Raw genomic sequence first — 24,649 nt, forward strand, 5'->3', positions numbered from 1 at the left:
GGACCACAGTGCTTTGAAACTAGAACTCAATCACAAGAGGAAAGTTGGAAAGAACTCAAATTCATGGTGGCTAAAAAGCATCCTACTAAAGAATGAATGGGTCAACCAGGAAATTAAAGAAGAATTTAAAAAAATTAATGGAAACAAATGAAAATGAAAACACAGCTGTTCAAAATCTTTGGGATGCAGCAAAGGTGGTCCTAACAGGAAAGTATATAGCAATACAAGCCTTTCTCAAGAAACAACAAAGGGCTCAAATACACAACCTAACCCTACACCTAAAGGAGCTGGAGAAAGAACAGCAAATAAAGCCTAAACCCAGCAGGAGAAGAGAAATAATAAAGATCAGAGCAAAAATCAATGAAATACAAACCAAAAGAACAGCAGAACAGATCAACGAAACTAGGAGCTGGTTCTTTGAAAGAATTAATAAGATTGATAAACCCCTGGCCAGACTTATCAAAAAGAAAAGAGAAATGACCCAGATAAATAAAATCATGAATGAAAGAGGAGAGATCACAACCAACACCAAAGAAATACAAACAACTATAAGAACATATTATGAGCAACTATATGCCAGCAAATTAGATAATCTGGAAGAAATGGATGCATTCCTAGAGACGTATAAACTACCAAAACTGAACCAGGAAGAAACAGAAAACCTGAACAGACCCATAACCACTAAGGAAATTGAAGCAGTCATCAAAAATCTCCCAACAAACAAGAGCCCAAGGCCAGACGGCTTCCCAGGGGAATTCTACCAAACATTTCAAGAAGAATTAATACCTATGCTTCTGAAGCTGTTTCAAAGAATAGATATGGAAGGAAAACTTCCAAACTCATTTTATGAGGCCAGCATTACCTTGATCCCAAAACCAGACAAAGACCCCATCAACATGGATGCAAAAATTCTCACCAAAATCCTAGCCAATAGGATACAACAGTCTATTAAAAGGATTATTCACCATGACCAAGTGGGATTTATTACTCGGTTGCAAGGTTGGTTCAACATCAGCAAATTAATCAATGTGATACAATACATTAATAAAAGAAAGAAAAGAACCATATGATCCTCTCAATAGATGCAGAAAAAGCATTTGACAAAGTACAGCATCGTTTCTTGATCAAAACTCTTCAGAGTATAGGGATAGAGGGTACATACCTCAATATCAGAAAATATCTATGAAAATATCTATGAAAAACTCACAGTGAATATCATTCTCAATGGGGAAAAACTAAGGTCAGGAACACGGCAGGGATGTCCACTATCACCACTGCTATTCAACATAGTACTAGAAGTCCTAGCCACAGCAGTCAGACAACAAAAAGAAATAAAAGGCATCTGAATCGGCAAAGAAGAAGTCAAACTTTCACTCTTTATAGATGATATGATACTTCATGTGGAAAACCCAAAAGACTCTACCCCAAAACTGCTAGAACTCATACAGGAATTCAGTAAAGTGGCAGGATATAAAATCAATGCACAGAAGTCAGTGGCATTTCTATACATCAACAACAAGACAGAAGAAAGAGAAATTAAGGAGTCGATCCCATTTACAATTGCACCCAAAACCATAAGATACCTAGGAATAAATCTAACCAAAGAGGCAAAGAATCTGTACTCAGAAAACTATAAAATACTCCTGAAAGAAACTGAGGAAGACACAAAGAAATGGAAAAACGTTCCATGCTCATGGATTGGAAGAACAAATATTGTCAAAATGTCTATGCTACCTAGAGCAATCTACACATTCAATGCAATCCCTATCAAAATACCATAAACTTTTTTCAAACAGATAGAACAAATAATCCTAAAATTTGTATGGAGATAAAATGCTTTTGCACAGCAAAGGAAACAGTCAACAAAACCAAAAGACAATTGACCGAATGGGAGAAGATATTTGCAAATGACATATCAGATAAAGGGCTAGTATCTGAAATCTATAAAGAACTTACAAACTCAATACCCAAAGAACAAATAATCCAATCAAGAAATGGGCAGAAGACATGAACAGACATTTCTGCAAAGACATCCAAATGGTCAACAGACACATGAAAAAGTGCTCAACATCACTCGGCATCAGGGAAATACAAATCAAAACCACAATGAGATACCACCTCACACCAGTCAGAATGGCTAAAATTAACAAGTCAGGAAACGACACATGTTGGCAAGGATGCACAAAAGGGGAACCCTCCTACATTGTTGGTGGGAATGCAAGCTGGTGCAGCCACTCTGGAAAACAGTATGGCAGTTCCTCAAAAAATTGAAAATAGAGCTACCCTACGACCCAGCAATTGAACTACTGGGTATTTACCTCAAAGATACAAATGTAGTGATCCGAAGGGGCACCTGCACCCCAATGTTTGTAGCAGCAATGTCCACAATAGCCAAACTATGGAAAGAGCCTAGTGTCCATCAAAAGATGAATGGATAAAGAAGATGTGTATATATATATACACACACACACACACACACAATGGAATATTATTCAGCCATCAAATAAATGAAATCTAGCCATTTGGAATGACATGGATGGAACTAGAGGTTATTATGCTAAGCGAAATAAGTCAATCAGAGAAAGACAAGTATCATATGATCTCACTGATATGAAGAATCTGAGAAACAAGACAGAGGATCGTAGGGGAAGGTAGGGAAAAATGAAACAAGATGAAACCGGAGAGGGAGACAAACCATAAGAGACTCTTAATCTCAGGAAACAAACAGAGGGTTGCTGGAGTGGAGGGGGGTAGGAGGGATGGGATGGCTGGGTGATGGACACTGGGGACAATGGTCAGTGCTGTGAATTGTGTAAGACTGATGAATCACAGACCTGTACCCCTGAAACAAATAATATATGTTAAAAAAAAATTTTTTTTTTAAATAGATGAAGAGAAAAAGATGTGATGTGATGTGTGTGTGTGTGTGTGTGTGTGTGATGGAATACCACTCAGACATTAAAAAGAATAAAATCCTGCCGTTTGCAACAACATGGATGGATCTAGAGGGTATAATGCTAAGCAAAAGCAGTCAGAGAAAGACAAATGCCATATTATATCACTCATATGTGGAATTTAAGAAACAAAACAAAGATAAAAGAAACAAAAAACAGACTCTTAACTATGGAGAACAAACTGGTTACCCAGAGAAGAGGTGGCCAGCAGGATGGGTCAAACAGGTGATAAGCACTGAGTAATGTATATAAATGTTGAATCATTATATTATACACCCACCTAATATAACACTGTATGTTAATTATACTGGAATTAAAATTTTTTAATTTACTTTCTGGAAAAATAAATGAAATAAAATGGTGAACCTGGAATTCACGATTCATTCTACATTACTTACCAAACTTCATTTCCTTCAGTTCTTCAACATATATCATACACTCTGATGAAGTCAGTTTGTTTTTTTATTCTCCTGTGAAAATGTGCTATTTTTTTTGCTCACATTACTCCCCTCAACCTCACTTCCTCAAATCAAATACAACTCTCAAATCTAAATATCCCTATAGGAAGTAATATCAACCAATTAAAACTCAGCAAAGCCCTGAGGGAAAAAAATAAACAAGACTATTAAAATAAGTTTCTGGAGTTGAGAAAGAGTGATCAAGTCTGCTGCAAAGATGGAAGGAGAGAAAGAAGAAAGTCAGCAAGGTAGCACTGATCACTAAGAGTCATAGATTGTTGACCTCAAGAAAACACAGTATGCAAACATACAACAAATCAATTTTAACTCCCTGCTTATCTGTCTCTTATGTTAAAGAAATCCTTTTAAAGATTAAAGGAATCCTGATGGGACACCCGGGTAGCTCACTTGGTTGAGTGTCTGCCTTCAGCTCAGGTCATGATCCCAGGGTCCTGGGATCGAGTCCTGCATCAGGCTCCTTGCTCAGCGGGGATCCTGCTTCGCCCTCTCCCTGCAGCATCCCTGCTTGTGCGTGCTCTCTCTCTCTCTCTCTCTCACAAATAAATAAATAAAATCTTTAAAATAAATAAATAAATAAAGGAATCGTGAACATACAAACCAAATTTTTACCAATCACTCCAAATACCACCACTAAGGCTTTCTCTTTTATCTTCTAGCTCTTGAATAATCTAACTCAATAGGGAATGTTTGTGGTCTGTCACCAAACTGTGCAAAAAAGAAATAATCAGTGATATCTCCACTCAAAAAAGACAATAAGAAGTAGACTTAATTTAGATAGGTAGATAATATCTACAGATATTATAGGCAAGGTAGCATCTTGCTAGTTAAACACAGATTTTAATTGTGTGAAAAAAGGATTTTTATTCATCTGAGGCACAAAGTGATAAACGCTTCCTTACTGTCCAAAATCTTTTTTTTAAAGGAATAGATAAGCTATACTCTAAAATAAATACATATGGAGCGCCTGGGTGGCTCAGTCAGTTAGGCGGCCGACTATTGGTTTCAGCTCAGGTCATGATCTCAGAGTCCTGGGATTTGAGCCCCACGTCAGGCTCTGTGCCAGTGGGGAGTCTGCTTGAGGATTCTCTCACTCCCCTTCCCTCCCCCCGAACTCATACTGTCTCCCTTATATAAATATTTTTAAAAATAAAAATAAAAACATTAAATAAATGCATATAACCTAATGGATCTTTTTGTTCTTACAATTTCAAATGATCATCTACTCCCCTGCTTTCGATCCAAGAGCTTAAGAAGATATGACAAGTGATGGTATGGTGGTCTACGTCCCAGCATTATATATTAATGCATAACAATGCCACACAAAAGGCAAATATATTATTTTATATGATTTTTATATGCCAGAAAAAAGTAAATCAATCAGAAAGAAGCACTGATTATTTTCCTTTTTAAATAAAAAAAGCCATTTAGTAATAAAGTGAAAAGCTAGCTAAAAGTATCCCAAACCCACTAATGGGGATGATCTGGAACTCAAAGAACAAATTCCAGGTCAATGGCAAACTAGCAAATACTGGGAAATTCTGCAAAGCTGGACTACTGTACTGCTAAGGACACAACAAAACCAGTCTTAGCTTCCTCACCCATCTATCATTTATTCCTCTTATTTACCCACTCACACCACCACCAAACAGACAAACCACACCCAATCTAACAATAACAGCTCATGAAATAGTTATACCAAGGAAGAAGAAAAATATAAGGCATAAGTCCTGTCCTCAAAGAATTTACTATCTTTTTTTTTAAAAGATTTTATTTATTTATTTGAGAGAGAGAGAATGAGAGAGAGCACATGAGAGGGGGAAGGGTCAGAGGGAGAAGCAGACTCCCTGCTAAGCAGGGAGCCCGATGCGGGACTCGATCCAGGGACTCCAGGATCATGACCTGAGCCGAAGGCAGTCACTTAACTTAACCAACTGAGCCACCCAGGCGCCCAAGAATTTACTATCTTTTTGAAAGAAATGAACTTACTATATGATAATATGACAATATAAGATCAAATGATAGCTTCTAAGAACAAAGAATAAGCACTGTGAGAAATCAGTAGATTAGGTGGATCAGAATGCTTAGAGCACAGAGCTTGGAACTTGACTGAGTTAACTTGATGGTAAAACAAAAAGAATGCTGAGTCCTCTAAACCAAGTCCCCAGGAAAAAAAATCGAGCCAAGAAGTTTAAGGAACAAAGGCTCCTTTTAGCTTTCATGAGGATGCCCATCTAATAATTCCTTAGGTTCTAGTAGCTCACCAGGAGACAAAGGCAAAAGAAGTTTCCAAGCTCTTCACTCTAGATAACCACCACAGGGAATTAATATCATTTAAACAAAACTACCCTATCACAATGGCCAATTTAAAACTATCAGGTTTTTGTGGTTAGAATGAAAAAAATGAACACAATTTCATCACCCTATCTATTTAAAAAATGTACTTGGCTATTACAAAAATATATGAACAAATGTATGTAAAAATAGGAGAGAAAAGATCAAGAACTGGGGAACCATTCCAAGGAGCCTAATATCTGCATAGCAGGTGTTGCAGAGAAGAAGGGGTAAAAAATTAAGGGGGTGGAAATCATCAACACTTCCTGAGAAAAACCTTCCTGAGAAAAACCTTCAAATCACAAGTTTCAATAAAAGACAAAGACAGGCACACTAGATGAAAACACACCCATACTATGGTATATCATCATGAAATTGCAAAACCCTGGGGGAAAAGAGAAAAAATTAGGTATTTCCAAAGTAACATGAATCATAACAGAATTACACTTCTCAGCCGCTACAAGGGAGTATGAAGACAAATTATGGAAGTAAAATTATTTTCAATCCAGAATTCTATATCCAGACAGTCTTTCATTTAAACACCAGGGTAGGATAAAAACACTTTCAGACTGGGGCACCTGGGTGGCTTAGTTGGTTAAGCATCTGCTTTCGGCCCGGGTTGTGATCCCAGGGTGTTGGGATCGAGTCCCGCATCAAGCTGCCTCTGGGAGGGAGTCTGCTTCTCCCTCTGCCTCTGCCTGCCACCCCCCTGCTTGTGCTCTCTCTCTCTCCCAAATAAAAATAAATTAAAAAAACAAACAAACACAACACTTTCAGACTTGGAAGAGAGGTCTCAAAGACATACCTCCCATGCATCCTTTACTCAGGAAACTATTAGAAGAGGTGATTTACTAAAATGAGAATAAACAAACAAGAGAAAGGGATTCAACAAGGCATACAACATAAAAGAGAATCAAAGAGAATCCCCAGGAAGACACTGAAAGGTGATACAAGGATGATATTTGTGAGTAGACAAAATACCAAGCTGGACTAGAGCTGACTAGGAGGTCCCTGGAGAGACTTCCCTAAGAAGAGGATATCAAGAGTTGTGCAAATCAGTAGTTCATCCTTTTTTATTGCCAAATAGTATTCCACTGTATGGCTATACCACCCTTGATTTATCCATTCACTTTTTGAAGTATACATTTTTGGCAAGTAAGAATAAAGCTGATATAAATACATGAACACAAATTTTCATTTCTCAAGGGTAAATGCCTAGGGGTAGGGTTGCTGGATCACACAGTAAATCCATATTTGACATATGATAAGTATATGCTTAATTGTTTTCGAGGAACTGAATCATTTTGCATCCCCACCAGCAATATGTGAGGGTTCCAGTTGCTCCACATCCTCCGCAGCACTTGGTACTGTCACCAGTTTTAAGTCATTCTAATGGATGTACAGTGGTAGCTCACCATTTGCATTAATTTGCATTCCCCTAATGGCTAGTTATGCTAAACATCTTTTCATGAGCTGATGTGCGACTCTATATCCTCTTTGCCAAAGCGTATCAAACATTTTTAAGTGGCTTGTTTTCTTACCATTGAGTTTTCAGAGTTCTTTACATATTCCAAATATAAGTCCTTTGCAGGTATGTGATTTGCAAATATTTTCTTCCAGCCTATACTCTGCCTTTAATTCTCTTAACAGTGTCTTTGCAAGCAATGGTTTTAATTTGATGAAGTCCAATTCATCAATTCTTCTTTTATGAATCATTCTTTTGGTGTGATGTGAAATAACTTCTTGTCTACATTCAGGGCACAAAGATTTTCTCCTATGTATTCTTCTAAAAGCTGTAGTTTTATATTTCAAAGTTAGATGTGTGGTACATTTTAAGTTCATTTTCATATAATATGTGTAGTTTAGATCAAGGTTCATTATTTTTGTATGTGGATATCCAATTGTTCCAACACCACTTATTGAAAAGATTCTTTTTCCATTTTGCCACTTTGTAAAAAATTACTGGCCATATTTGTGTGGGCCTATTTATGTAATCTCTATTCTATTTCATTGATCTACATGTCTTTCCCTTTGCCAATACCACAGTCTTGATTATGATAGCTTCATGCTGTTTTTTTAAATCATGTAGTTTGATTTTTTCCAACATTTTTCTTTTTCAAAACTGTTTTGGGGGTGCCTGGGTGGCTCCATCGGTTAAGCGTCTGCCTTTAGCTCAAGTTATGATCCTAGGGTCCTAGGATCGAGCCCCACACGGACTCCCTGCTCAGCGGGGCGTCTGCTTCTCCCTCTCTCTCTGCACCTCCCCTCGTTCTCTCTCAAATAAATAAATAAAATCTTTAAAAAAATTTGTTTTGGCTATTCTAGGCCCTTTGCCTTTGTAAATAAATTTTAGAATCAGCTTATAAGCAGAAGCAGTGCTGTTGGGACTGTTTTTATCAGTACTGCATTAAATCTACAGATCAATTTGGGGAAAATCAACATCTTTACTACTGTGATTCTTCGTTCATAAATACATGTTTCTCCATTTACTTAAATCCCCTTTGTTTTTTTTTAATCAGGGTTCTATAATTCTCAGCATAGAGATCCTATACATATTTTGTTGCATTTATGCCTAAGTGTTTCATTTTGGGGAAGCTATTGTAAATATCTTTAATTCAGTTTTCAATTGTTTATCACTAGTATATAGAAATATGATTGTTTTTTGTGAGCTGACCATGAATCACTTGCTAAACTCATTTACTCTAAAAATTTTTTTGTGGATTGCTTAGGATTTTCTACATAAGATGATTATGCCTTCTGCAAATAGGGGTAGTTTTATTTCTTCCTTTTCAATCTCTGTGCCATTATTTCTTCAAGTATTTTTGATGGACCACACTCATTCTCTTCTCATTCTGGGTCTCTGATGACACAAATATAAGACCTTATCATAGTTTCATAGGTCCCTGAGGCTATATACTTCTTTATTTTTAACCTTTTCCCTTATTCAAATTGGATCATTTCTGTTTATCTATTTTCAAGTGAATAGACTTTTTCATTGTCATGTCTACTCTGCTACTAAGCCCTTTAATGGGCTTTTCATTTCCATCATTGTATTTCTTAGTTCTAAAATCTCCATTTAGTTCTTCATATCTTCTATTTCTTTGCTGAGACTTTCTATCTTCCCATTCAATCCTTGAACATGGTCATAATAGCTGATTTTAAAACTATTTTTCAGATAATTTTAATATCTGTGTGATCTTGGCATCACCATCTGTTCACTGTCTTTTCCCATGTGAGTTCAATTTTTCTAGTTCTTTTTTAAACTGAGTAGTTCCAGATTGTATTCTGGACACTTGGAATATTATGACACTCTGGATCTTATTTAAGTCCCACTGAGAATGTTGGTGTATTTGTTTTAGCCAGTAATTGACCCAGTTGGGTTCACATTTCAAGTTCTGACCAGCCTTCTGTGGGTTGTATTTCCAATTACAATTCAGTTTGCAAACCCTTTGTGGTCATACTGAATGTGTTTCATAACTGTCCCACGCAGTGTCCAGTTTGGGGGTTAGGGGTGGTCTATCCCATAATTCAGTCCTCGATGTTTCTGTATGCTGTTTAGGAATCAGACTCATGCATGTACAGCTTGGAAGTCAGCTCATGAGTCCATAAGCAACTTTAAGTAGTCAGTTTCCCAAGCCCCTCATTCTCTTGCAATCTTTTGGCTCCCTGGGGCTCCCCTTTTCCAGCCTTCCAGCAGAAAGCTGGGGCTTCATTAACCCCACTCTGCAATGTACTTCCCATGACTGCGCCCACATCAGGGCCAAGCAACAGAAGAGCAGAGGGAGAAGAAAAGCATTGGGATTTGCTTTGCATTCTCTTGACACCAAAGCAGAGGGAGAAGAAAAGCAATGGGATTTGCTTTGCATTCTTTTGACACCAAAGCTCCTCCAATCTGGGAGAAAGGTTCCCCTCTCTCTGAGATTTAGGCTCCTGCCTGCCCCCACTGAGGCCACTGCAGCTTCTGCCAAGGTCTGCTTGAGGCCTGGGGTGCAAGAAATTGAAGAAAAGGGAAAAAAAAGAAGAAAAAAAAGAAGGATGTGGGATTGCCACACTTTCTCTGAACATTAGGAGATCCCTTTCGGCTCCTTGAGTCAGAACCAGAGGGCTTCTCCTGGTGCTTTTTCTGTCCGTGTTAATAATGCTCACTTCCAAGTTTCAGGATACATTAAGTTCAGGCTGGGGCATACCGGAAGAAAAAAAATGGTAAACTCACCGCCGGTTCAGTGGTACTTTGAATTCTGGTCTTCTTCCCCAATCTGCCTCCTACTATTTATTTTTCAGAGTCCTCAAATAGCCACTCCAAGCATTCTGTCCAGGTTTTATAGCTGCATTCAGTGGGAGAGACAGGGTGAAGTGTGCTTACTCCATCTTATCTGGAACCAGAACCTGGACTACTGTTTTTCATAATACACTCTGTCGAACTGATTATTGAAACTATTTATATAACTTTGACTACACGAAATTTAAAATTAAAAATAAGCAGATCCTGTATTAACCTTATTGTGGAAAAGGGAACAAGCAAGCCAGTAGGATAACATTTTTTTAAGCATATATTCTTTTGGGCATTATATGCTTAGGAAAAAAGTTAAGTTTTTAACTGTACTTTGCTTTATTTCTTTAAATCTTATTTTACCTGTGGACTTTTATAAACACTAGGACTGTTATAAATTTTTTAAAAGAAGAAAAAAAAGTAGCAGTTATACAAAGTACGAGACAGAGGAAGTAGACTGCAGATGAGAGGGCATAAACTGTTTAAGAAACTGAAAAAAGGGGGCGCCTGGGTGGCTCAGTCGTTAAGCATCTGCCTTCGGCTTAAGTCATGATCCCAGGGTCCTGGGATCGAGCCCCACGTCGGGCTCCTTGTTCAGTGGGAAGCCTGCTGTTCCCTCTCCCACTCCCCGTGCTTGTGTTCCCTCTCTTGCTGTGTCTGTCAAATAAATAAATAAAATCTTAAAAAACTAAAAAAGAAACTGAAAAAAGTTCAGGATGACCAACACTCCAAGTGTAAGCCAACAGTTTCCAGTAAAGAGGCTAGCAAAGCAGGCAGGAATCAATTCAAGGTCTTGTATGCCAGGTTAAGGTGGCTGGACTTTACCTGAGAAAAGGAAGAGCCTGAAGTGTTTTAGCAAATGTTGGGAGTGACATGATCCAACTGGTATGTTTGAACAATCACTACAGAACATAAAGGTATGTAAAATACGAGTCTTACTGTGTGAATCTTAGGAGTCACATCAAGTTTCAAAACATATATATATATACACATATAGTGTGATTGCACATGTTGTTGAGGGATATGGGAAAGAGGGAAGTTTCACATACATATGCATGCACATAATCATCATATGTAATCATATGATTTTATACATGATTATGATTCCATATGATTTACATATATAGGATATATATCAGATCATCATTATATATGTGTGTGTAAAAATATATAGATGACATGATATGTATTGAATGTTTCCAGAAAAAAACACAAGAAACCAGTAAGTGGTTAGTTTTGGAGGAGAGTGGGGGCTAAGAGAAAGCAAACTTACTTTTCACTTTATTCTCCTGTCTGATTTTTAAATCTTTTAGCGTGAATATTTACACCTTTAAAAAGGGTTGTAAAAAAATAGAGGGAGGTCTTACACATGAATTAGATACATTAAAACAAGATAAGTATGAATGAGCCTAGCATTCAGTAACCCATTTTCTGGCATAGAGTCAGCACTCAAACACTGCTACAGATTTCCCTACAAATATTACTAACCATTTATAAAGTAAGTTCACAACACAAAACAGCCTTTTTTATTATATTACTCTATACTACATTTCACTAATTTACCATGTGTTTTCAAGTACTCAGAAATTTAAATAGAAAATAAAGAGTAAGAATGGATTTTGAGGATATTCATTATTACCATTATACGTTTTTATTATAAAAGAAATGTTTGTGTGATTCTTTTCAATTTCTTAAGCACCGAAGGGCATAAAGGGAAACATTAAAAGATCCTTTTCTTCCCCTAATGCCCCCTAATGCCAATACCCAAACATAACCATTCTCAATAGCTTCCTGAGCTCTGTATGATTCCAGACTTTCATTGTGCTTATAAAGCACATAGAAATATATGTGTATACAAAGACACACACACATATATATATATATATATATATATTATAATCTCTTTCAAGGAAATGGATCTCTGCTCCTTAAGATAACCTAGACCTATTCTATTTCCTATACATCATTTTCTTAAATCCAAACAAAGTAATGAATAGACAAATCCCAAACTAGCAGTTAACGTTAAATCTTTCAAGTAGAGAATGTTAAAATAAACACACTGAACAGATAAAGTTCTCAGAGATCTCCTAACACACCTTTGATGGAACAGGTGAACTTTAACCCAGGGCAAGCAAAAAATTACTTTAGAGAAAAAAATGTACAAGCTGAAATAAACCAAAGGACAGACGACAGGTTTATAAAAGACTAAAGGAAAACTTCAGAGCACAAACTGAGAGTTGGAAAAAAGTGTCATTAGTACAGAAGAGCAAATGCATGGGCGCCTGGGTGGCTCAGCTGGTTAAGCGTCTGCCTTCAGTTCAGGTCATGATCCCAGGGTCCTGGGATCGAGCCCCACGTCGGGCTCTCTGCTCAGTGGGGAGCCTGCTTCTCTCTCTCCTGCTCCCCCTGCTTGTACTCTCTCTCTCTCTCTCAAATAAATAAATAAAATCTTTAAAAAAAGAGCAACTGCAACTCTTCTGCCTTCCTGCTTGAAGTCTCTAGCTACTGCTGCAAAGTACAACTACTACCTCTCCCCAATCATAAGAATGACATATGTCATTTTGGATGAGACTACTGGTCTATTCAGTATGGAAGACTGTCTATGAAAGTTACTCCAAAGTGCTTGCCCTCATCAAGGTTCATCTGTTCCATCAAAGGGTGTTAGGAGATCTCTAATAACTGTTTTTATGGGAAAGCACAGTAGTTGAACTCTGGGACTAAGAGGTTAGGGATAACCCCTTATCCCTCATTATATTCCTTACTACTTTGTGCTATCATTTTGCCACTAAGCATAATATAAAGTTTAAATGTACATAATTCTTTAAGTGGCTTGCAATTTAAAAGAGAACACAAGTGTATTTTTAAAAATAGGGCGCCTGGGTGGCTCAGTTGGTTAAATGACTGCCTTTGGCTCAGGTCATGATCCTGGAGTCCCGGGATTGAGTCCCGCATCAGGCTCCCTGTTTAGCAGGGAGTCTGCTTCTCCCTCTGACCCTCCCCCCTTTCATGTGCTCTCTCTCTCTCAAATAAATAAATAAAATCTTTAAAAAAAAAAAAAAACTAGACTCAAAATATATTAAAAATAAACAATTCAGGGGCGCCTGTGGCTCAGTCATTAAGCATCTGCCTTCTGCTCAGGTCATGATCCCAGGACCCTGGGGATCAAGCCCCGCATCAGGCTCCCTGCTCGGTGGGGAGCCTGCTTCTCCCTCTCCCACTCCCCCCTGCTTGTGTTCCCTCTCTCGCTGTCTCTCTCTCTGTCAAATAAACAAATAAAATCTTAAAAAAATATATTTAAAAAATACACAATTCAAACAATTGAAAAGTGCACATAAGAATAAACCAGACAGGGGTGCCTGGGTGGCTCAGTTGGTTGAGCCATCTGTCTTCAGCTCAGGTCATGATCCCAGGGTCCTGGGATCGAGCCCTGCGTCAGGGTCCCTGCTCAGCCAGGAGCCTGCTTCTCCCTCTCCCTCTGCTGCTCCCCCTGCTTGTGCTGTCCTGCTAAATACATAAAATCTTTTAAAAAAAAAAAAAAGAAGAAGAAGAAGAAACCAGACAAAATCTAGTAGTTATTAAAACCTATTGAGAGAAATGTGTTGGCCCAATAACAGTTAGTGCCCTGTGCCCATACTGTGGCACAGGGTTTCAATTATTTCTCAATGAAAGGAAACAGGGCTTCTTGGAGAAAGAGAGTTCCTGATTCCAACAACGACACAGAGAAAATTCAAGGAAAGTCTGAAATATGGACTGTGCCAAAAAGGAAATATGATATCAAAGAACATTGGAGTTAGAAGGACACAGCAACCAACTTAAAAAGACTTCCACTAGCCAAATACATGAAAATTTGAGCATCAAAATAACAGTGACTACAATGAGTTGAAATAAAATACATAAAACCCATGACTTCATAGTGATACTGAAAACAAAAACAAAAACAAATTCACTGGTCATATATGGCACAAAACTCATTCTTCTGAGAATCAGTAAATAAGAGGGAAGAAAAATCAAGCCTTTATACTGCCCTTCTTATAGTAACTACACTTCAGGGGAAACAAACAGCTGATGAAATAAAGTTCTACTTGGTAGAATAATTCCAGTTCAGAAATTTGGAAGGAATAAAAGAATCAGAAAAATCACAATACCGCCAACCCTGTGGAAACAACAGATCTAGACCATGTACTCTTCCTAAAAACAACAGCAATAACAACAATATGAATCTCATCAAGGCTCTACATCTACTACCAGTTCACAGGAAACACAGAGGCTAGAGAAACATGTTAAAAGACACCCAAGTATGCAATTAGCCAAATCCAGAATCTGGACTCTTCTATCAAACTAAGAACTTCATTTCTTCAACAAATAAATGGCAAGGCCAAAAAAAGGGGGAGGCAGAGAGAATGAGGGAGGAAGTGTGGAACTCTCAGATTAAGAGACTGAAGAGAGAAGTCAACCAAATGCAATGGGCCTACAGTGTATGTGAATCTTGATTTGAACAAGTCAACAACGGGATATTGTTTTCAATCAATCTAACATTTATTGAGGGCATTGTGCTAAACACTTGACATTTATCACTTCATTCTCACAACCCCCTATAATTTGTGTATTAATGTTCCCGTATTACCCTTGGGAATTTGGGCTGAGTAGGTTCACATGGGCAGTAGTTGGTGGAGGTAGTCCTGACTCCTCAGGTGTCACTTTTTTGTATCAACCAAGTTATGTTTCTCTATATATTGTACTTCTGCTACTTCTCACTGGTCAATGCTACAGTCAATAGCCAAAGCATGCCCCCCGAGTCCTCCTCACTCACCAGTTGCTTCCCTACCCCACCATCAGTGCTGACAAGGTCTCAACATGCCTCAAAGACAGAACAATAGGGTATTTCCAAGACAATGGGAGAAATTAAACAATGGCTAGATTTTAGATGGCATTGAGAAATAATTTTGTTAGGTCTTTAAAACTATTGTGCTTATGTTATTAAAAAAAAGGAGTATCTTAATGTAAATTATAGACTTTAGTTAATAATAATGTATCAATATTGACTTCACCAATTATAACAAACATATTCCACTAACACAATATGTTAGTAACAGGGGAAACTGTAGGTGGGGAGGGGGAATATGGGAACTCTGTATTTTCTGTTCAATTTTTCTGTAAACCCAGAACAGTGCTACAAAAGTAAAGTCTATTAGTTAAAAAAAGTAAAACTCTGAGCATGGGCTTCCTCTCCAATGAGTTCTCTAATCCATTCTTAAAACTGGTCACCTGAGGAGTTTCCAGAGCCTTATTATTTCATTTTCAATTATACAGATGTCCCAAGTTTTCCTAACGTTTAACATAAACTACCTCTAATATATTCTCACAGCATTCCTTTTTTTTTTCTTTTTTGAAGGATAAGTGTATAAGACTTTCTAGGCTCCCACAGATGCAAGTTAATGGTTTCGCAAAATCCCTGATCATCAACAAAGCTCTCACAGGCAAAGTAATATCTTGTCAAATTTTGATGTATCTCCAAATACCCCCACCTCAAGATTCCCTAATTGGCTGGTAATTCATGACTCTCTGTAATAAAGAATATTTTCATTTAAAAAAAGGAGCCCTTATCTATTAAGTAGAGATACATACTGAAGTATTTATACATGATATAATGTCTAGCATTTCTTTTTTAAGTTCATTTGTATCTGTTACAATCTTTTAAAGCACACTGTGACTTGAGCACTACATTTCCACTCACAAAACTTGCTTACTTTCTGAACAGCTTCACAACACACCTAAGTAGGCTTATAACTTCGCTACTCTAAACATTGCTCTTTGGGGCGCCTGGGTGGCTCAGTCGTTAAGCGTCTGCCTTCGGCTCAGGTCGTGATCCCGGGGTCCTGGGATCAAGCCCCACATTGGGCTCCCTGCTCCGTGGGAAGCCTGCTTCTCCCTCTCCCACTCACCCTGCTTGTGTTCCCTCTCTCACTGTATCTCTCTGTCAAAAAAATAAAATCTTAAAAAAAAAAAAAAAAGACAATGCTCTTTGGAAAACAGACCCTATTATAGATAGTTACTCCCATCAAGTTGGTTCAGTTTAACATACTAGTTTCTAGAGGCCTGATGCATGCACTTCATAACTACAGGAGATATAAGATTTAAAAAGTAGATCCTAGAAAATAAAAGTTGTTTTAACCAATATTTTTCTTTTAAACATCAAGGTGTAGCTCAGAACACTTCAGGGACAAAAAATTTGGTCTTACTAAAGAATCCGCTTGACAGCTAAACACTTTTTTTTTTTTAAAGATTTTATTTATTTATTTGTCAGCGAGAGAGAGAGAGAGAGTGCAAGCATGCGCACAACGGGGAGCGGCAGGCAGAGGGAGAAGCAGGCTCCTCGCTGAGCACGGAGCCCGATATGGGACTCGATCTCCTGGGATCATGACCTGAGCTGAAGGCAGACGCTTAACCGACTGAGCTACCCAGGCGTCCCTAAACACTTTTTTTTTTTAATTTTATTTTATTATGTTATGTTAGTCATCATACATTTCATCATTAGTTTTTGATGTAATGTTCCATGATTCATTGTTTGTGTATAACACCCAGTGCTCCATGCAATACGTGCCCTCCTCAATACCCATCACCAGGCTTACCCATCCCCCCACCCCTCTCCCCAATAGCTAAACACTTTAGACCACACAGTTAACATTAGGTTACGTACATCTTACAACAAATTTTACCTTGTCCTGTTAAAGTAAGCCCACATGAAACTATAGAGAAGAAAAACTAGCTGGGCTTTAGTTCCTAAATATCACAGTATCAGAAAGAGAATGAAACCTTATCTTCCCCTTAAGTAGTTATTGTCATGTCATACAGATTTTTAAAATGTCAACAAAAATAAAGAAAAACATCCTTGAAAATATATTATCAGAGGGAATAAAGACACAGTATTGTATACATGTACAAGTACTCCTTGGGGCAGAAGTTAGTCTACTTCTGTGCATGACATGTCATCATCTCCTTTGAGAGGTGGCATCTCTTCCTGTCACAGCAGCATAGCTATCATCAGCGGTGGGGTCATCTTCATCGATTCCATGACCAAGTTTGATCATGGTGTACATCCTGTTATCATGTGTCTGGGGATCTTCCAGACTGAAGCTGGAAGACAGAAGCACAGTCTCATAGAGCAGGATGACCACATCTTTCAGACTTGTCATTCTTGTCATTTTGCCTTCTGCTGTAAAGTCTCAGTCACAGAGTGGTCAGAGTTTATCTCCAGGTGCTTCTTTGCTGCCATGTAGCCCATGGTTGAGTTGTCTCTATGGCTTGAGCCTTCATGATTCTTTCCTTATTTGCCATCCAGCCACATGCGCTTGTGACAGTGCAGCATGAGGATGTCACCAGTTTGACACGACCACCTTTTCTACTTTTTTCTCCAAGATATCCTTCATGATTTTGCACAGATTTTCAAACTTTTTTTCTCTTCCTGTTTCTTTTTCTCTTCTTCATTTTCTGCAAGTTCCAAGCCCTCTTTGATAACAGACACTACAGTCTTCCCCTCAAATTCCTTCAGCTGTTGGACACAGTACTTGTCAATAGGCTCGATCATATAGATCACTTCTAGGCCATGCTTTCAAAGACATTCCACAAAGGCCAAATTTGCTATTGGTCCTTGGTCTCACCTGTGATGTAATAGATATGCTTCTGGTATTCCTTCATTCTGGTGCAATAGCCCTTGAGAGAAACCATCTAATGACCAGAAATAGATGTGTGGTATCTTAACAGCTCTGAAAGCTTCTTCCAATTCTGAAAGTCTTCATGTATTCCAAGTTTAATATGTTTTTTAAATTTTATTTATTTATTTTGGTGGTGAGGAGGGGATGGGGCAGAAGGAGAGATAATCCCAAGCAGACTCCCCGGTGAGCACAGAGCCTGACATGAGTTTTGATCCCACAAACCTGAGATGATGACCTGAGCCAAAATCAAGAGTCAGAGGCTCAAATGAATGAGCCACCCAGGAGCGCCCCCAAGCTTAATATTTTAGAGAAATGCTCATAGGGGCACCTGGGTGACTCAGTCAGTTAAACGTCCGACTCTTGATCTCAGTTCAGGCTTTTGATCTCAGGGTCATGAGTTCAAGCCCCACACCGGGCTCCAGGCTGGGTGTGGAGCCTACTTAAAAAAAAAAAAGAAATGCTCATAAAACTTTTTGTAGTTCTGTCTTCTGTCAGTTCAGTGAAGAGTTCTAAGCATCTTTTGACCAAATTCTTTCTGATAACTTTTAAAAATTTTGCTTTGCTGCAACATCTCATGGGAAATATTTAAAGGAAGATCCTCAGAGTCCACCCCATCCCTAATGATGAATTCAGATATTAGGGATTAGCTCCTTGCAGTTATCCATGATGAAAACTCAGAACATACAACTTAATGTTGTTCTTTTTCTTTGTTTTCAAATAGGTCAAAGGGAGTATGTCTTGGGACAAAAAGAAGGGCTCTGAATTCCAACTGTCCTTCAAATGAAAAATGTTTCACTTCTAAGTGATCTTCCCACTCATTGGTCAAGCTCTTATAAAATTATCCAATTCTTTATTAGTAATATCATCAGGATTTCTGATCCAAATAGGCTTTCTCTTGTTCAGTTCTTCTTGACCAGTGTACTTCTCCTTGATCTTTTTCTTTTTCTCGTCACCGTCTTTCCTTTCTTCCTTCACCTCATCAGAACCAACATGCATTTCAGGTTTGTCATCAGACTCCTTTTCTTCCTTTTCTTTTTCTTCCTCTTTCTCTTCCTTTTCTTCAGCTTCATCATCATTGACTTCTTTATCACGTTCCTTCTCCACAAAAAGAGTAATGGTATAGCCAATAAATTGGGAGTGTTTTTTCACAATCATCTTTATTCTTCTTTCCTTCAAGTACTCAGTTTGGTCTTCTTTCAGGTACAGGATAACCTCTGTTCCATGACCCACAGGTTCACCTGTATCAGTCCTAACTGTGAACGATCCTTCTGCAGATGACTCCTAGGCATACTGCTCATCATCATTATGTTTGGTGATCATGGTCAGTTTCTCAGCAATCAAACAGGCACCAAACTGGCCAATCATAGAAATAAGCACCAGCCTGCAAGGCTTCCATGAACACTTTAGTTCCAGACCTGGCGATAATACCAAGGTTACTGATCAAACTGGCCTTGGTCATGCCAATCCCAGTATCCACCATAGTGAGGGTTCGATCTTGGTTTGGAATGAGATTAATGTGCAGCTCTTTCCCAGAATCTAGCTTACTGGGATCTGTCAAACTTTCATATCTGATTTTGTCCAAAGCATCTGATGAATCTGAAATAAGCTCCCTCAGAAAGATCTCTTTATTAGAGTAGAAAGTATTGATGATCAGGGACATCAACTGAGTGAGTTCCACCTGAAAGGTTAATGTCTCAACCTCCTTCTCCTCCATCGGCTGGTCTTAGGTCTGGGTTTCCTCAGGCATCTCAGCTAAGGGACGACATGGGCTTCGTGACGACACAGCACCAGGACAAAGAAGCCCCTTAGCATTTCTTTTTAAATACTCCAGCAAGGTGGGAAAAAGTGTTGAATGAGCAGGATATAGCTGCAACAAGACTGGCCAAGTGCTGATAACTTACTGAAGTTGAGTACTGGGTACAAAGAATGTTCTTTGTATCATTATTTCCATTTTTGTGTATATTTAAACTTTTCATAATAAAAATTAGGGAAAATAGCAAATTTAAGATTTGCCTGTCTTGCTGCAGCATTCTAGCTATGTATCAAATTTTGTTAAGAATCTTCTTATACAGGGGCGCCTGGGTGGCTCAGTCGTTAACTATCTGCCTTCGGCTCAGGTCATGATCCCAGGGTGCTGGGACTGAGCCCCGCATTGGGCTCCCTGCTTGGCGGGAAGCCTGCTTCTCCCTCTCCCACTCCCCCTGCTTGTGTTCCCTCTCTCGCTGTGTCTCTCTCCGTCAAATAAATAAATAAAATCTTTTAGAAAAAATAAAAAGAATCTTTTTAAACAGCATTGATGGTAGGCTCCTCAGGTACTGCAGAATTACTAGTGTTCAGTTTGAAATCATAAGACAGAAGTTTTTTTCCTCTTACACCAGCACTGAAAATAAAACTGTATTTATTAAAAAGACAAAAATGAGCAGTGTGGTGAGATACAGCTCAAGAGTTCATTAAAATGGAGAAGTGAAGATAGCCAGGATATCACCATAAAACACTTATCGAGAGAAGAAAGAAAAAAAGAATCTAACAGCCTAGGGAGGCAATTATCCCCTTTGCTCCAAGTTTCAAAGCAAATGAACTGAAAGACAAAGGTGTGAAGACAGTATAGTCCAAATGGAGACAAGGAGGAAACACAAATAAATGGATACATAGAGATGTATGTTAATAAAAAGAAAAGTTTATTATGTTTTGTGATTCTATGTACTAGGGATACTTTAGAAAATAATAACTAAGTGTAGGAGAAATACTACCTAACAGGCCTACAGACAGATGGTTTAGTTGTCTTTTTTTCTCTTAAGATTTTATGTAAACTCAAGTCAGTTCACATATAGTATAGTATTAGTTTTGGGATAGAATTTAGTGATTCATCAGTTGCATATAACACCCAGTGTTCATTACATCAAGTGCCCTCCTTAGTGTCCGTCACCCAATTATCCCATCCCCCCACCCACCACCCCTCCAGCAATCCTCAGTTTGTTCTCTATATTTAAGAGTCTCTTACTGTTTGTTTCCTTTAGTAGTGACTAACACATTCAAACACATTTGTAAAAACCAAATATAATTCAGGAGTCTAACTTGATTCAATAGAGAATTGTAGGTACATCCAGAGTGGTTCAGAAAGTTGTGATAAGAGAGTAATCTGAGGTAGCAGCATAGGGGAGGTCATTTAGAAGAAAACATGGGGTAAAATGCTAATAAGGCATCACACTTCAAAGCCAATGAGACAGGATCATACTAGTAATCAGAGTTATACATGAGCTGAGGCAGTCTAAGGTTAGCAAGTACAGGAATGACTGAGAGAAAACTGAGAACTGAGGGAATCCAGGAAAAAACACTGTGAGAATTTTGAAAAGGGAAACTGATTTATTACAAAGAACAAAACTTGGGCGCCTGGGTGGCTCAGTTGGTTAAGCGACTGCCTTCGGCTCAGGTCATGATCCTGGAGTCCCTGGATCGAGTCCCGCATCGGGCTGCCTGCTCAGCAGGGGGTCTGCTTCTCCCTCTGACCCTCCCCCTCTCATGCTCTCTCTCTCTCTCTCATTCTCTCTCTCAAATAAATAAATAAAATCTTTAAAAAAAAAAAAAGACAAAGAACAAAACTTAGGGTTCTGGCTAAATTCATCATAAAATATCTTTTTATCTTGTAAAGAAGCAAATCCTTATATCACCTATCAAAAACTGAGCATCAATTTAAAGGTTTATTTGAGAGAGAGTGAGCATGCACATGCAAGCTTGCATGCACAGGGGGAGGGGCAGAAGGAGAGGGAGAGAGATGACCCTGAGGACACAACCTGAGTGGAAACCAAGAGTGTGATGTTTAACTGATTGCACCACCTAGGCGCCCTGAACATCAGTTTAAAACCAACCAATCGGGGCGCCTGGGTGGCTCAGTTGTTAAGCGCCTGCCTTCGGCTCAAGTTATGATCTCAGGGTCCTGGGATCGAGCCCCGCATCAGGCTCCCTGCTTGGCAGGACGCCTGCTTCTCCCTCTCCCACTCCCCCTGCTTGTGTTCCCTCTCTTGCTGTGTCTCTCTCTGTCAAATAAATAAATAAAATCTTTTATAAATAAATAAATAAATAAATAAATAAATAAATAAATAAATAAATAAATAAAACCAATCCTTTAAAGAGTTAGTCTCTGGTTATATATCTTCTCTTACACACTTAGCCTTTTTATTGGGGCCAGTAAGAAGTCATTATGCCAAAAGGAGGCAAGCCTAAGTCAGTCCCATAAAATGTTCTCAAAAAGACCCAGATTCTAAAGCATCCTCAACCAAAATAAGTTGTGAGGCATTCAATATGCAGAAGGCATAAGTTAGGAAGCCAAGAAAAGAGTCAAGGGCTGCCTCACTGAAATACACGCCATGGAATTAAAATAAAAACTTTAAAAAAAAAAAAGAAGAAGAAGAAATACAGACCAGAAGATAAAAACCTGTTTGTTTTTGAAAAGTGAAGACTTGTGAGGAGTAGGATGTAGTTATAAGTAGGTAGGAGAAACATTTTAGTTAATAGTATGAAGGATAAAATAGAAGGAGAGACTTAGCATCCTAAGGTCTCCAATTCATCCACTGGAGTTATCTTCAAGCTTTATCCCATAGAATCCTGGGTAAATCAAAGCCAAAATAGGCCAGAGAACCTACAGAAAGGGCTATGGAGCTGTATCCTGCCTCACCTGGAAGCATTTCCTCAGGGCCAAGCAGGAGAAAGGTGAAGTGGCATGCTCCAGGCCACACTGATGCTGACATATCCCTTACGGGCTCGTCTGAGAGTCAAACAGATCTCCTAGGATCTGTGCAAACCAGGAATTGGTAGCTCCAGCTGCACCTATTTGTGGCCTCTATGTCACTGAGCTGAGAACAGCTCCAAAGAAATACGGAGTAAGGAGAAAAGGTGAAAAAAAAAGGGAGCGCCATCTTTTCCCCTATTCTTCCTTTTCGAGTTACACTTTTCCTAGTAGTGACAATAGGTGTTGATCTATCCACTGCCTTCCTCATTTCCCATGTTTTGGGAAACCTAAGTTTGGGCTAAAAATAACTATTAAACAGATCTATAATTTTATTAGCATCAGGCTCTAATCAAATGATGAGCCAATTGGTAGAGAAACCTGGATAATGAGAAAGCTTAGGCAAAGGACAATGATTAAAAGAACAGACAATGCCAGGATACATAATACACATTTCATCAACTTAACACAAACTAGTTCACTAGAATTTCAAACATCAGTAATTCACAACGAGAGCACATTTACCCTAGAGACTACACAGCCATGAATTTGAAGGTCCTAGGCTACACAGCATTTTGTGCTTGCTATTTCTACCAGCTACAGTTATTTCTACTAAATCCAGCGACTTCTTTTGCTCTATGTTAGTATTAAATTTCTTTAGATACTAATGAATGTCCCATAACAATATCAAACCTTCAAGAACTTAACAAGATCATTTAATGTGCCAATCATCTAATTTTGATTCAGATAAAATATTTAAATACGAGTAATATCAGATTATATCATTAAACTGAAAATACAAAGATGAATACAAACTAGCAATATATTCAGGGTTTTACATCACTGGGTTAAAGTGAGAAAAAAAGTTATTTATCCTTGTAGTAAAAAATAGGAACCCAAGTAGTAAAACAGATCTCAAAAATGACAACAGGGCCAGAAAAAGTTACTCTATGAATTTGAAGTTAATGAAATCACATAACAAATACTATTATTTTTAATCAACCCTGCAGTGTGATTTGAAGGCAGCTTTCTTAATGTGAATAAAGCATATTTACCTCCAACAACATGGGTAGAAACAACTCAGAGGTATTCATGTTTAGTGGTTTAATAAAAGAAGGCAAATTTTTACCATAACATTCTAAAGTAGAATGTTTCAGCTAATTCACTCTCTCATCCTTACTCACCATGAAAAGGAATTCCCACAGTCCAATTAGCCTAAGCAATTAATATTTCTACTACTACAAGCTAGTGATAAAATTTCAAAGAGAAAAATGCTAAGCATTGTTTATACTGAGCTGACACCTGATTATTCAGTCAATAGTGAAAGGATGTAATGAGGTTCAGAAAGATAACAATAAATTATAAGCTGTCTGGCATATCATACAAAGCAGCTTACCTTGTAGTTTCTTCAATACAGCCACCTCCATTTTCAGAACTTGTTTTGGTTGTTGAGCTGATTCTACCTTCAGTGCAACATTTTCCCTGGTAAGCATGTCCAAGGCATCGTAAATTTCTCCAAAGCCCCCACCCCCAATCTTCCTCAACTGCACAGGAAATAAGAACATACACACATACAATTACTAGAACATTCTAATCGGAAATCAATTCATCTCTTATATTAAAAATATATATATAATTTTACTATCCCTATTTGAGGATAAAAGATCTCAATATTGTTAAATTAATTACACATATGCCAAGAAGAAAACAAATGCCTAGAAACAGCATCAAAACCTTTTCCCAGTTTTGCCACAAAAGGTAATGAAATTATTTTAGCCACAGACAATTTTAAAATTTAATCTACAGCCAGCATCAAAAAGGTCACAAAAAAGTGCAGTATCTGAAAGTTTCACTTCCCACAAACGTCCCTCAACAACCACATGTTATTTTAATTCTAAGGCAATCATTTGAAGACTTTTTAAACCATGAAGTCTTTTTGCCAAGTGAAATCTTATCTGGAACCCAGCTGGGATGTGTATGTGGGGAGATGGGAGTGGGGCAACCAGAGCCCAGCCCTCGCAGCACCACTCATCCTCCCCCTGAGACACCCAGCCGGCTCCAAAGAAGAGACAGAAACCTCCTGTTCTAAGCTATCCCAGAGTTTGCTTTCTAACCATATGCTCAAATACTGAACTCTAATCAAATAAAACACTTTAAACCAACACTTACTATCCTTCCTG

General features: G+C 38.3%; 1 protein-coding gene and 1 pseudogene across 3 annotated transcripts in view; both read right to left on the bottom strand.

Annotated features, from left to right (window-relative positions):
- TTBK2 (tau tubulin kinase 2) overlaps positions 1–24,649 on the bottom strand; it is a 150,869-nt gene that overhangs the window by 88,312 nt on the left and 37,908 nt on the right. For 2 of the 3 annotated variants that reach the window (XM_034994496.1, XM_034994495.1), the window contains one exon: positions 23,866–24,013. In XM_034994496.1, coding sequence (XP_034850387.1) covers positions 23,866–24,013 — 148 coding nt within the window. Of the gene's footprint in view, positions 1–9,977; positions 10,090–23,865; positions 24,014–24,649 lie in introns of those variants that run through there. The other variant, XM_034994497.1, reaches the window with a different exon arrangement.
- Positions 16,947–19,493, bottom strand: LOC118003442 (annotated as a pseudogene).

Source organism: Mirounga leonina, unplaced genomic scaffold (genome assembly GCF_011800145.1).
Source record: "Mirounga leonina isolate KUSES-001 unplaced genomic scaffold, KU_Mleo_1.0 Mir_91, whole genome shotgun sequence".
Classification (NCBI taxonomy): Eukaryota; Metazoa; Chordata; class Mammalia; order Carnivora; family Phocidae; genus Mirounga; species Mirounga leonina.